At 39.1% G+C, this 13,809-nt stretch overlaps 1 protein-coding gene across 4 annotated transcripts in view; it reads right to left on the reverse strand.

The window, feature by feature from the left end:
* Positions 1–13,809, reverse strand: part of ZFHX4 (zinc finger homeobox 4) — a 178,256-nt gene that overhangs the window by 25,736 nt on the left and 138,711 nt on the right. For 3 of the 4 annotated variants that reach the window (XM_019498613.2, XM_019498611.2, XM_019498612.2), the window contains exon 5: positions 3,208–3,324. The exons of the other annotated variant lie outside the window; for it this stretch is intronic. In XM_019498613.2, the coding sequence (XP_019354158.1) occupies positions 3,208–3,324 (117 nt within the window). The remainder of the gene's footprint in view (positions 1–3,207; positions 3,325–13,809) is intronic. 4 annotated transcript variants of the gene reach the window in all.

Below are 13,809 nucleotides of genomic sequence, written 5' to 3' on the forward strand. Positions count from 1 at the left end.
TAAACAAAGTTAGGTTTTAATGGGGGGGGCGTTTTAAGGTCTTGAATCTGCAATATTTTCCTGTGTGTAAAGCTGGATATTCCATTGGCATTGTGTTCAATATGTAGTTTAAAAAACTAAAAACTAAACCTTGTTGTTATTTGTGTTTTAAATATACACTTTTTGTTCTAGACACACACTACTTGTTGTTCTCTGGCTAATTAAATAGTCATAATGCATTTTATGTTGTAAAATGCACAGCATTATTTTAGAAGAATAATGTAATTTCAATGCTTTTAGTTAAAAAAACTAAGCTTAATTATAAATAAGCACAATGAAATAGACTAGTCAATGACTACCTGTCACTTACAGAATTATTTAACACAAGTGAGATTGCTAATACAAAAATGGCATTTACTGCAATTCAGATCCAATCACCTATTTCATAATTCCAAAATCCTAACATAAAAATAAAAATGTTTATGTTAATAATAACAAACAGGGAAAGTCCAATAAAATGTGTACTCATGAAATAAAATCCCTAAAATATAATAAAAATAGTGATTTGTTATTTATGAATCAATGTATTTGATAAATATTGCATAATTTAAAACTTCTGACATATCAAATGATGTTATTCAACTCCAAAATAATTCTAAAATTGTAATTACTGGTACTGTATTCTTTCTAATTAGAGCAGAATGAAAGGATAATTTTCATTGCAATAATGAAGGTTAATTTCCATCCTTCCTCATGTTTACTACCTTATTAAAAAGTGCTCCCCTTAGCCATGGCAGAGACATATTACATTTTCAATGCAAATATATTAATCTGGATAAATTCCATATTAATTCTTGCATTGCATAGAGCTGTAATTTGGATTATAATTAATCTAAAGTGGCACTAGATTTAAATGACAATATAAATGAGGCATTAGTAGGCTTTTCTATTCTGAATGAATATTCAACAAATATAACTTGCATATTGCCAAGTCTCATTTTGAAAGCTCCAGTCTTTGAGATAAGGTAAGCAATACAGCACAACAGCTTACACAAACATACTGTTACTAAATGCATGTTAATCCTTTCTTGTCTAATAGATTCTATGCTAAAGAGGGGTCACACCACTTTCCTGTCTAACTTGTTAAGATTGTGATTCATTTATTGGTTTTCCTGAGATTCTTTGGCAAGACTTTCAATGCTCAATTCATGAAAAAAACCCCCAAATTAACATTCAATTATACATAAGCAGTTATGCAGTCATTAGAAATACTTGTCAGCTAAGTGAGAAGTAAGACGATGGCTTGAGTGTTACATATGCAGAATTAATTTAGATTTTTTTTTAAGTTTCTAAAAGGTCAACTCATGTGCTTATACTATAAACTATTTTCTGTGCTTGCTGTAAAGCATCAGAGCGATCATGTATATTTCAGCATTTGTTTTTATATGGAACTTATTGCCAAGATATCTGCGTAATTGCTGACACGGGAGTGCACAACAATTATGCTGTTTTTTTGTAGTGCACCCAGCAGGCATCTGGACATAGGTTTGCCCTAATTAAACTTGGCCCAGATGATAGACTAATCCTGATGGAATCTTGAGAATTCCCCCCACGCTATTTCTCTAGATTCCATCATTTTCTCCGCTGGACCTTTAATACCTCCCTCTTTCCTAAACAACTATGAATGAGTTTGTTTTACAGAGAACAGGCAGATAAATCCTCTGAAGTGGATTCCAGTGCCCCCTAGGTGGACAGCATGATAGGAAATGTTTGCGTCAAGTGGTTGTCATCTTTCCCTTAAAACATGTCCAGGATGACCCAGTGATTAGACAACCCAGCAAGACCCAAGCCAGCTTTGGAGCATGACTTTATAGTACTGCAGACAGCTCCTTCCAAGTCAATGAGCCAGCCAAGGGGGATATATATTTTAAACCATAACATAGTGTCTTTCTCAACACTATGTTTGTCATCATCAGACTTTCTGTAGTCCCTTGATTTCAAAACTAAAAAAACTGAAATGCTGCTGAGATTCTGAAACTGTAATAGATATTGACCTCAACACATCAACAAGCAAATTTAAACCTCACTTTAATCCCTAACACAGTCTTTTGAATTAATTTGGCAGAGAAAAAGCAATCCATATTTTTTAAATAAATTTCCATTTTTTTAATATGTAAAGACTGAATTACCAATATGGACTAATTCTAGTTTAAGTAACTTTGTATGTAAAATTATATTTTCTGTACAACTAAATGTCTTTATGGAGAATACAAGCTCTTTTATATGCTGCTGTCATTGGAATACAAGGGAAAGATATATGACTACCTGAAACTAATAGGCTTCAACCTGTTTCAGCACTTCTTCTGCTTCAATGAATCCAACATAATGTAACTAGGTATAGCGTGCAGCAAAAGTAGCCAATGTAATATTCATTGCGACCATAGATTTCCATCTCATACATAAAAAGCATGGATGAAGTCACATATTTGCCAAATCAAACACAGAAAAAGCCTTGGGTATCTACACCAGATGCTGGCTCTAGGTTTGTTTGTGCACAAGTAAATGTCATGACATAGGATTTTTGTTTTCAAAGACAGTAGCTTTCATTACTGGGCTTTGTCTGTTCCAGGAGATCAAAATTACCCAACCCATAATCCGTTTTCAATGATATTTCCTCTTTCTTAGGCTGAATCATCTGCAAACTTTTTCACTGGATTTTGTGTATTTTTTCTAAATACCTCAAATAAGTGCCCAGGAAGAGGGCAGATTCTTGAATGAGAGTCATCAGAGAGCAGGAACAAAATATATATAACCCTTCGTTCTTAGGGCTGTAAGGGGGGCAAAATTTGATTGCAGGAAAAAAATTCAAGTGGTACCTAATCCTCCGCTTATGAAAAATTAATATGCCATCAGAGGAATCACAAGTACAGCTAAGATTAATGAAAGGCGCTTAAAAAATTACAAGCACACAAACTGATTTGATTAAAAAATAATCTCACTGGTCGTCCTGTAATATTCTTCAACTTATCCGCATCTATCCTGTCAGATGGTTATGATTAAAAATAGGTCAATGGGAGGCTACTGATAGAAATCACATGCAAAATGCACATGCAATGAATAGTAGTGGGAATGTCCAGACAGCTTCAAATGAAAGTGCATTTAATAAGTTTAGAAAAAAGAGGGGTGAGGAAGTGGGGAGGGTGGGGGGACAAAATTCTAGCATCTTACCAGAGTCTTTACTAGCTTTCTTGCCTTCACTATTGTCTCTCTCACTTGTGTCTTTATCATCAGCAACAGCCACTGATATACTTTTAGTAGACCCTTCTGTATCTTCACCTTGTTCTTCTGTGGATAAGCACAGAGAAGATCTAACTTAGTGACCATTTAACATTAATTAAAAATACAGTTTTTAATAAGAACAGCACTAAAGGATAGTGGTGGGGAGGTGAAGAAAGAGGGGTGGGAGAAGAATGGGTAGTTAAAGAAATTTGATATTAGTTATGAATAATCTGTAATATTTCAGATTCTACTCAGGAATTATAAACATAACTTTATCAGAGCATACAATACTCATGAATGTGACACATCTAAAGCGCCTCATTGGTATTTGTTGGCTAGGAGTGATTTGAATTTTAAAATGAACATGCAAGACATATTGAACAAAAGAAAGCAAATATAAAAATGTGTTTTAAAGTCCCTCCTCCCCGCCCCCCCAAAGAAACTAGAATATAAATCCTATTAGTATAACTGTATCCTGCTAATTGTGTACTGTATTAGGTATAAACCTTTGGCTTTGTTGGAGAAGTCTCAAATTTTGTCTCCAGGGGGAGCTATTCAAGGTAAATGATCCAACTTGGTATATTGCTCCTAAGGAAGCGGCATTACCAGCACCTCACTTACGTGTTCACACCAGCTAGATTACATGGAAATCTTCACAGTAACTCAACCCTATTTAATTATTCTGTAAATCTTAGCTATGCTGCTACTGGTGGATTAATCTGTTTATGTGGTTAGCTTCTATGCTGGGGCTGTGTAGCACTAATCCATGAAAGGCCCACTGTTCCTTTTCATCCTGTGATCATTTGTCTCTCACTGTGCTGATGTCACATTTTAATGAATTTTTAGCAATCTGAGTAATGCCCGATAACCAGACTTGCAACTCCCTACAGCAAAGCATGCTGTTTTCATTGCAGTACAAAAAAATAAAAATCATATTTCCCAGTTCAGGTAGGAATTATATAAATTAGGAGGTGAAGGTAAAATGGGATTCAAAGCACCAGGCTGCTCAATTTCATAAAATCTTTAATGACCATATAAATTAACCCTGGAAAGGCAAAAGGTCACAGACAAGCATTTGCATACACTCTTCTATTCACTTTTGATAAGCAAAGCTTTTATGCAGGGAACATGATACAATTAACCCTTCAGGAACCATACAAAATGCAGCTACCGACATTTTAAGTGTCAAGCATTAACTGAAAATTACACACTGCATAAAATTTTCATTGTAAATGCTATAGTGATTGAAAGGGGAAATAGTGGCCCTCTCCGCACCCCATGTTTTATTAATAACATTCTGACAGCAGAATGAAATATCCTCTGTCATATGTAGCAGCTGAGCACAAAAAAATTGCTACTTAGTGCCTTACTTGCCAACCATGCACTGAAACTGTACACTTAGGCAAACAACCCTGAGAATGACAGTAGTGAGCTTACCGGCTTCTCAACTCTATGTAAAACCTTTAGTAAAATTACAAGAGAACAAGAGAAAAAGCTGCGACTCTGAATTTTAAAAGTACCAGCCAAAATGTAAAACAGACTCCCTAATGCCAATATATAAGGAAAGCTAAGCATCAATATCCATTTGTTGTTCAAACAATACTGAGAAAGGCTTTTAACAATAAATGCACACACAAATATTAACATCAAAATGGGGGGAGGGGAACCACTTCTGGCTGTTTTTGCCTCTCCCCACTCCCCTCTGCTCTCAGTGATGATTACTAATCAAACATGGTAGGCATTTTAGTCACAGCTGGAAATGAGGCTGTATTTGTTAGGGTGGCAGGGGAGCACAGTTTGGGATGCTGTGCGTCTGTGATCATGACTGGATTGGGCTGTGTTAATGCCAAGTGCACACACATGAGACTCATATCCAGTGTCAGGCCCCATGACCTAAAACAGCTTATGGCAATTCCTTTTTGACTCATCCTTGGGAATGGACGCATTCCTTCTTTCACTAGATTTACTGGCCCAATCCCCCTGGGCTGGAAAATGAAGTGTCAAAGTGCTACTGAGTGTCCTTATCTTGAGGGGACATAAAATTGTAAGGGCTATCATGGCACACATTAATAAAACATTGTGTGTGTGTGTCAGGAAAAGAGGAAGAAAATTATGAAGGTACTACAAGAAAAGCTACAGTATCATCTGGGTCTCATCAGACAATTTTGCAGGGTGCTCTCCTGTTTTTCTGGTATGTGTTTTAAGTGTGAGAGAAATTCCCAGACATGTTCTCCTATACATCATCATGGTGTCTGACCTCAGCCTGACCCTGGCAACAGTTTGAGAAATCTGAATGTGAACAAAGACTCTGTGTCAGCAGCGGGGAGAGATTGCAGGATAGACTTTCCCCATCAACTTAATCGCAAACAGCAGTTCTGAGGCCATAACTTTACAGGGCTCCACCAAGCCACAAACACATAACCTTTAGAGGTGAAGCTGTCTCCTACCCCCCATCCCCCTTCTGTGATTTTTCTCAGTCCTCTGGTACTCCCTTTGATGTAGCAAGGCAATTAGCTCTAACGTTCAAGTACTGCAGTGCAGACCTGTTTTATGGTTTGGAAGGTGAGAGCTGTTTATTACAGGTAGGCTCCTGGGGGCCATAAAGGCTTTGCAAATTTTTAATCATACAAAAAACTAATCAAAATGTAACTTATACACACCATAAAAATTAATATCATTATTATGCACAGAATAAATTGGCTGCCTTGGTTTTCAGTGGAATTCACTCTTAGAAAATACATTTGGCATTCATTTAAAAATATGTATGATGCTCATTTCAGAAATATATTTAATGGACAAAAACCTGATAATCAAGCTTCTCATATATTCTTTAGGAAAAACAGCAAGCATGCTTATGACTGCTGCAAATTTACACTGTCAGGTTGATCAAAACAATCCAATGAAAATGCAGTAGTTCCAGTATAAAAACAATTGTTCAAAATTTAAAAGAGGGCAAATACCAAGCATGCCTTAAAACAAGTATTGAGCCGAAACACCAAAATGTACTACAGGGTAGGGTGCACATCTGTACTGAGTTTCCATAAATACCAATTCTTAGCAACTTTTTTTCTTGCTTCACATTTTACTAAGCATTTAGTTGTTAAAATTTCAGTCACAGATTCAACAAAAATGCAATGCTGCTTCAGATGACGCAAATTCTAATACTCTGTTTTAAATTTACAAGAATTCTACCTATATACATTTACAGATGTCAGCTTTGAAAATAAATAGAACATATGATTCAAAGTACCTTAATGATTTTAATAACACTTACTACTGCAATATTATATTTTATTCACACCTGGTTTTATTTTATCCAAATGTTGAAAATCCCTTTTGATGTTGGGCTTTGAGTTTAACATTATCAACATTTTTCTTATAAGTGATTTAGAATCAAATGCAAAAATGCTGCTATTCCAGTAGTTAGCATCATAAAAGAGATGAAAACTGCAGAAGTTAAGGCTACAGAAACCAAGTTAATTAGCCCAATGTATGCTTTATTATATATAGTCTATACTGTACACAGTAATTAATTAAGCTATATATTTTGCAGTCAGATTCATGCAGGCAAAAACATATGACCAGTCACAGTCCTAATGAAATCAGGCATGGACATATAGTTTTGCTTGTGTGGATCCTGTGTGATCCATATGCAAGATCCAGGTTTTAGCCGAAGTCAAATGCTACAAAATGTACAGTGCTATTTCAGGAGTATTCCTACTCAGGCCTAAGCAAGGCCTGGCTTTCAGGAAGCAGCAAGTGAAAGAACAAATAGACCAAATGTTCCCACAATAACCCAAAGACATAATTAGGAATAGGGCAGATAAATGCTAAATCCTCACACATCAACCAGCAACCGGAGTTAAAGCACAGCATGGTGGACCTAAAACAGCTGTCTCTCCTTTAATTTAAGAGTACTATAGTAATCAGGTAAACAAGACATCTCCATTTTCCCCTGCTTAGCAGCAATAGTGTGGTTTCTCTACTGATCAGCAGTCTCTAAGTCCTGCCCAGTGGATTTCAAGCTGCTGGGCCCTTTCTTTTCCTCCACTGAAAATCAACTGCCCATGCTTCTCTTGATTCTTCTGTGTCTCTGCTCCTTTCCAGTGGTAAGCAGTGAGTGATTAACAGAATATGGATGACCAACCAGTTGCAGATAACTAATTGTAGTGTATGCATATGAGAAAAAGCTAAATTAAATGAGTATATGAGGCTGAGCATGATGGATAAGTAACTACATTAATTGACTGTGGCTATGTACAGACATTCTCTCTTACTGGAATAAATTCCTGCTGGTAGAAAACTAGCCGAGGAGTTGGACCATACAGATGTGAACCAAGCCCCATGGCTGGAGAACTTCACAGGCAAGCTCTTCAGCCAGGAGGCACTGGAGATCTGGACTACCCCCTCCCCATAGGGGAGCCCATTATTTGGCAGCCTGCCCTTTCCCATACCTGGTAAGTGGGCAGACTGTCAAGAGGCTGCTGAAAAGCAGCAGCTGCTACAGATATCCTCAGGAGGGTTGCAACCCCAAGAAAATGCCCTCCAGCCCACCAATTAATTGGCTACTCTCCCCCACAGAAGAATAGCTCCACTCCTTGCACTGCCCTGGGCTGACCCAGAGGAGTGCAAGGGGTGGTGTGGGGAACACTCAGGTTCCATAGCAAAGCCTTAGGAGCCTTCCTGCAAGGGCACAGCAGCCTCATGCCATGCTGCTCTCAGTCACCTGGGTGACAAGGGGAAGTCAGTAGGGCTGGGAGCTGGGCTTAGGGAAAGACTTCTCATGCCAGGCTCCTCTAGCTGTTAAATTGCCACCCCTACCACTCAGCTGAGGGACTGGAGTGGCTAGGAGCCAGGTTTGGGAAGCTTTCCCTAAGACTGACTCCTGGCCCCTCTGGCTTTTAAATCTCAGCTGAGCAATGAGGGGATTGAAGGGAAAGCCAGCATAACCGAGAACTGGGCTTGCAAGCCCAGCTACTAGCTGCGCTGGATTTTCAGTTGCTGCCCCCACTGTTCAGCTGAGGATAGGAAGCCAGAGGGTTTGAAAGCCAGGGAGTGGGGCCAAGGGGAAGCAGGCAGGAGACAGTGGGAACTGAGCAAATAAAGCAGCATAGAAAGCCCCAGCCTGATTCTCACATTGGAAACTCCTGTGTGAAAAGCAGGCAGGGAGCAGCTGGGGCTAATCCTTCCCACCCCTCCTGTTTATGGGATGAAGGAAGCAGCTGCCTCCATGCTCTCTTTAGATTGCGGTGACACCAGTCTTAGGAAGGTACAGGAGCCTTCTGCCAGCTCCATGACAGTTTCTTGTCCACCATGCTCTGTTTTAAGGTAGCTAGTTACTGTGTGAGGATATAGTATTTATGTACCCTATTCCTAATTATGTCTTTGGGTTATGGTGGGCATGCTTGTTCTAGTTGTTCTTTCACTTGTTGCTTCCTGAAAGCCAGACCTTGCATGGGAACATTCATGAAATTGCACTGTACATTCTGTTGCATTTGATTTTGTCTAGCTAAAACCTGAGTCTTGCATGTGATCACTTCTCTTGGTTGCCAGGAAGAGTTAAGCCAGGGGAAAGCACAGATGTTCAGTCTCCCAGGAGAAACTCACCCATGAGCAATTTAATGCTGGTTATTTCTGTGGGGGGTTTTTTCTGGTATGGCCATTTTTTCTCCAGAAGAAAAAGCTTGAACCCTGCACAGTTGTGGTTTCTACTGGGAGAATGGCAATTCTACTGATAGAAACTGAATGTCAGTATTTAGCCTGTGATACTCATGAAGAGTGAATATATTTGGCTTTGACAGGAACATGGGATTGAAAGATAATTTAAGAGACAAATGAGAGTCAGATATTTAACATGCTGAATATCCCAAATTTCTCTTATTGCCAGAAGATGTACAAAGTCAGAGAGATTTGTAAATAAGGTCCTGCAGAACACAAAGGGAGACTAGGATGGCTAGTTTTCTGTGTCAAAGAGCTCATTCAAGATCTTAGCTGAATCATTTATTGCATTCAAATGAATTACAAATTTCCTCACCTTGGACGTCCAAAGGAAAATGCAAGGAAAAGGTCAACTTTTTCAATTTAATTAGTATACACCTTGTATATTAGTAAAAAGCAGATATGCATATAAAGAATGTCTCTAATCCTTTAGGCCACAACTCCTACAGCACTTTGCAGCTATTTTTGCCTCAGCAAGTCAGAACCATACCATCCTCTCTCAACTGAAAAGCCACATGGACATCAATGGGTCCATTTGCAAGAGTAAGACTTGTTAGAATCTGGTCCTAAATGAGCATTTGTATAAGTTAAAACCATAGAGTAAAAAACTAGTGCTATTGAAGTTAATGGTGTTTTGTCATTGATGTGAGCTGTGACCAGGGTTTCACTCCCAGTTTTCTTTCTCTCTTTCTAAGCACTCAAGGAAATTATGGATACCTACAAAATAATATTTCTGGAGCAAGGGAATGCTTAATGAATGGATATTATCTGTTACTTGAACACATACAGAAATATGTACAACTAACAGTAATTTATACTTTGTGAATGTATACCTTTTTCCAAAACTAATTTATCTGAATTCAGTCTAGGGTAGAATACTTTGCTAGTGTTGAATAGCAGCATATTTGTTAATACTTCACAGATTACCTTGTCTTACTGAGAGTGCAGGAGCAAACCATCCCAATGCGCAGGAAAACTAACAAGTATGGCATAAGACCAGCTTGGCTTAGCAGAGAACTCTTCAGTAAACTAAGTCACAAAACGGAAGCTTATAAGAAGTGGAAAATTGGACAAATAAAGAGGCAAAAGTATAAAAGCATTGCTCGGGCATGCAGGGATGAAGTCAAGAAGGTCAAAGAGCAAATGGAGTTGCAGCTAGCAAGGGATGTGAAGGGTAATAAGAACAGTTTCTACAAGTATGTTGGTAGCAAGAGGAGGATCAGGGAAAGTGTGGGTCCCTTACTGAATGGGGGAGGGAACGTTGTGACAGAGGATGCAGAAAAGGGTGAAGTACTCAATGTTTTTTTTCACTTCAGTCTTCACAGACAAGGTCAGCTCCCAGACTACTGCACCTGGCAGCACAGTTTAGGGAGGAGGTGAGCATCCAACAGGGTCAAAAGAATAGGTTAGGGACTATTCAGAAAAGCTGGACATATACAAGTCCATGGGGCCAGACAGGATGGACCCGAGGGCACTGAGGAAGTTGGCTGATGAGATTGCAGAGATATTGGTCATCATCTGTTAAAACTCCTGGTGATCAGGAGTCTCCCGGATGATTGGAAAAGGGCAAACATAGTGCCCATATTTAAGAAAAGGAAAAAGAAGGATCTAGAGAACTACAGATCAGTCAGCCTCACCTCAGTCCATGGAAAAGTCATGGAGCAGATCCTGAAGGAATCCATTTCCAAGCACTTGGAGAAGAAAGTGATCTGAACAGTCAGCATGGATTCACGAAGGGCAAGTCATGCCTGACCAGCCTGATTGTCTTCTATGATGAGGTGACTGGTTCTGTGGATGTCGGGAGACCAATGGACGTGGTATACCTTGATTTTAGCAAGGCTTTTGATATAGTCACCCACAACATTCTCATAGGCAAGCTAAGGAAGTATGGGCTGGATGAATGGACTATAAGGTGGACAGAAAACTGGCTGGAGCATCAGGCTCAGAGTGTAGTAATCAATGGCTCAATATCTAGTTGGTAGCCAGAATCAAGTGGAGTGCCCCAGATTTTGTTCAATGTCTTCATCAGTGACCTGGAAGGTGGCATAGAGTGCACCCTCAGCAAGTCTGCAGATGACACCAAGCAGTGGGCAGCAGTAGATACTCTGGAGGGTAAGGCTAGGATTCGGAGTGACCTTGACAATTTGGAAGATTGGGCAAAAAGAAATCTTGAGGTTCAACAAGGACAAGTGCAAAGTCCTGCACTTAGGACAGAACAGTCCCATGCACTGGTACAGGCAGAAGGCTGACTGGCTGGGTAGCAGCTCTACAGAAAAGGACTTGGAGGTTACAGTGGACAAAAAGCTAAATATAAGCTAACAGTGTATTGGCGCTGCAAAGAAGTCTAATGGCATACTGGGCTGCATTGGTAGGAGTATTGCCAGCAGGTCAAGGGAAGTGATTATTCCCCTCTATTCAGCACTGGTGAGGCCACATCTGGAGTATTGTGTTCAGTTTTGGGCCCCCCACTACAGAAAGGATATGAACAAATTGGAGAGGGTCCAGCAGAGGGCAACAAAAACAGTGAGGGGGTGGGGGACATGCCTTATGAAGAAAGACTGAGGGTACTGGACTTATTTAGAGAAGAAAAGACTGAGAGGGGATTTAATAGCAGCCTTCAACTACCTTGCTAGGGGGGTGGAGTTCAAAAGAAGATGGAGGTAGACTGTTCTCAGTGGTAGCAGATGCTAGAACAAGGAGTAATTGTTTCAAGTTGCAGCAAGGGAAGTTTAGATTAGACATTAGGAAGAATTTTCTTACTAGAAGGATTGTAAAACACTGAAATAGGTTACCCAGAGAGGTTATGGAATCTCCATCCTTGGAGTTTTTTAAGGTCTGGCTAGACAATGCTTTGGCTGGGATGATCTAGCTGGAGATAGTCCTGCCTTGAGCAGGGGGTTGGACTAGATGACCTCCTGAGGTCCCTTCCAACCCTAATTTTCTATGATTCAATGACTTAACTTGCAAAGTACTACACACACACACACACACACACACGGAAATAGCTGTCTGGACATAATCTGTGGTCACTCCCAATTTTGTTCTTTAAGGTCATCTTCAAAGGTCCTCATTCCCAAAGAAAATGTATCTGAGCAATGCATAACACCACCAGTAAATTAGCAACTGTTTCCTCAAATGCTCTGCCATGTCTACAAGTCCCACTAGCAGCAAGGGTATAATACACTGATGGCCATCACAGACACTAGATAATGCAAAGTGGAATAAAAGTGCCTTCCCTGCTCCAGTACTTTGTTTTAAGCTTGTGGATTTTTCAGAAATGTTACACATAATTATTTTTTTTCTTACTGAAATACACTATTATGTTACAGAATTGTGCCTGTGGCAGTTTTGTAGTAGGCAGTGCCGTATTGGCATATAGTGATAGTACCTCTGCCAACTAATGTCACTGATTATATCTATAGTGTCCATTTGTTCCACCTACATATGTTCTTATTTCTCATTTGCCACTCACTGTACCTCTCAGTGAAGGCCTCTGTCTTCTCCTCCCTTTTCCCCTTTCCTGTCCTTTGCTGTTAACTAGGAAGAGTATTTCCTTCCCTTTGCTTCTGAAAGATAGAAGAGATGCATTCGAATAATCTAGTCTGTCTTTTTCTTTTTAAACCATATTTACCACCACAGACTTCCTCTAGCTGCTGGAGACAGAGAGAGAATGTCCTCCAAACAAAAGGGAGTGGCAACTTTTCCATTTTGGTTCCTGTGAGCACGCTCCCCCCCCTTCTTTAGTTGCTGGGTTGGAGAGAATGCTCTCTATTCTTCCTCCTACTCTCTGAGAATTGGTTCAGAAAGGGATTATGTCCTATTGTGAAGATATGTGGGAATAATTTTTGGTAAGTTAATTCTAAGTTAAACACAGCCTTATAATAAATTGGGAAATTGTACTCTGTAATTTTATTTTTATATTAATATTTTATCAAATGTTTTGCAATAAGGAAAAGCAGTTTATGCAGACAAAACTATTAACAGAGAATGTCAGCTATTCAGAATGCAACTTAGCAATGTTTTCCAGATGTGATTGGAGATGTACGGTTAATCATTTATTATGCAAAAATGAAGACTTCTCTTACTTGGCTACCCCTGTAAAGGCACTGAAGCATGAATCTATGTTGAGAGTAGTTTAACTTTTCCAGTTCATCTGTATTTGTCTTTTGGCTGCCATTATGGTTCATAGAAACTGCTGTTTCTCCCATCAGTGTAGAGTATGGAGACTGTTAGTGTTTCCTGGCATGAAAACTAATCAAGTGTATTTGAAACACAATTTTTTACCTCATTTGTTAATCATATACACAGTATTGTCAAACATTATCCAATACTTAGGCCTGATTCAAAGACCACTGAAGCTAATACAAGTCTCTCCAGGGACTTAAATAGTCTATTTGTGTGCTTTTTTCCCCTTGTCTTAAAGGAAAGAAAAAAAAAATGGAATTCTAGGTGGGTCTTTAGAATATCCTTCACTGTTTCATATACCTCTTTTTATTCTACCTTATTCCAGGTTAATTTCTTTTCATAGGCCTTCTTTACCTCCTCATTTCTAGTAATTTCTGTTCTTCCCCAGACATTTCTATTTCTTATGCATCCTGCTTGAGATAAGGTAACAGACATCATGTTAAAGGTGATGATGGCACTCCCATTCATAAATTCCATATGTATAAAGGAATCCAAAAGATTTACTGCTCTCCACTGCTTTTACATAGTAGATTTTTCCTGGTTCTCTTTCCCTAACAATACATCCCCAGAATTACCTCTAAAGAACATTTGTAGTATATGTACTTCTCCTTTATCTTTTGATAAAGATCAGTGTTAAAGAATTTCTTA

This window comes from Alligator mississippiensis, chromosome 3 (genome assembly GCF_030867095.1).
Source record: "Alligator mississippiensis isolate rAllMis1 chromosome 3, rAllMis1, whole genome shotgun sequence".
Classification (NCBI taxonomy): domain Eukaryota; kingdom Metazoa; phylum Chordata; order Crocodylia; family Alligatoridae; genus Alligator; species Alligator mississippiensis.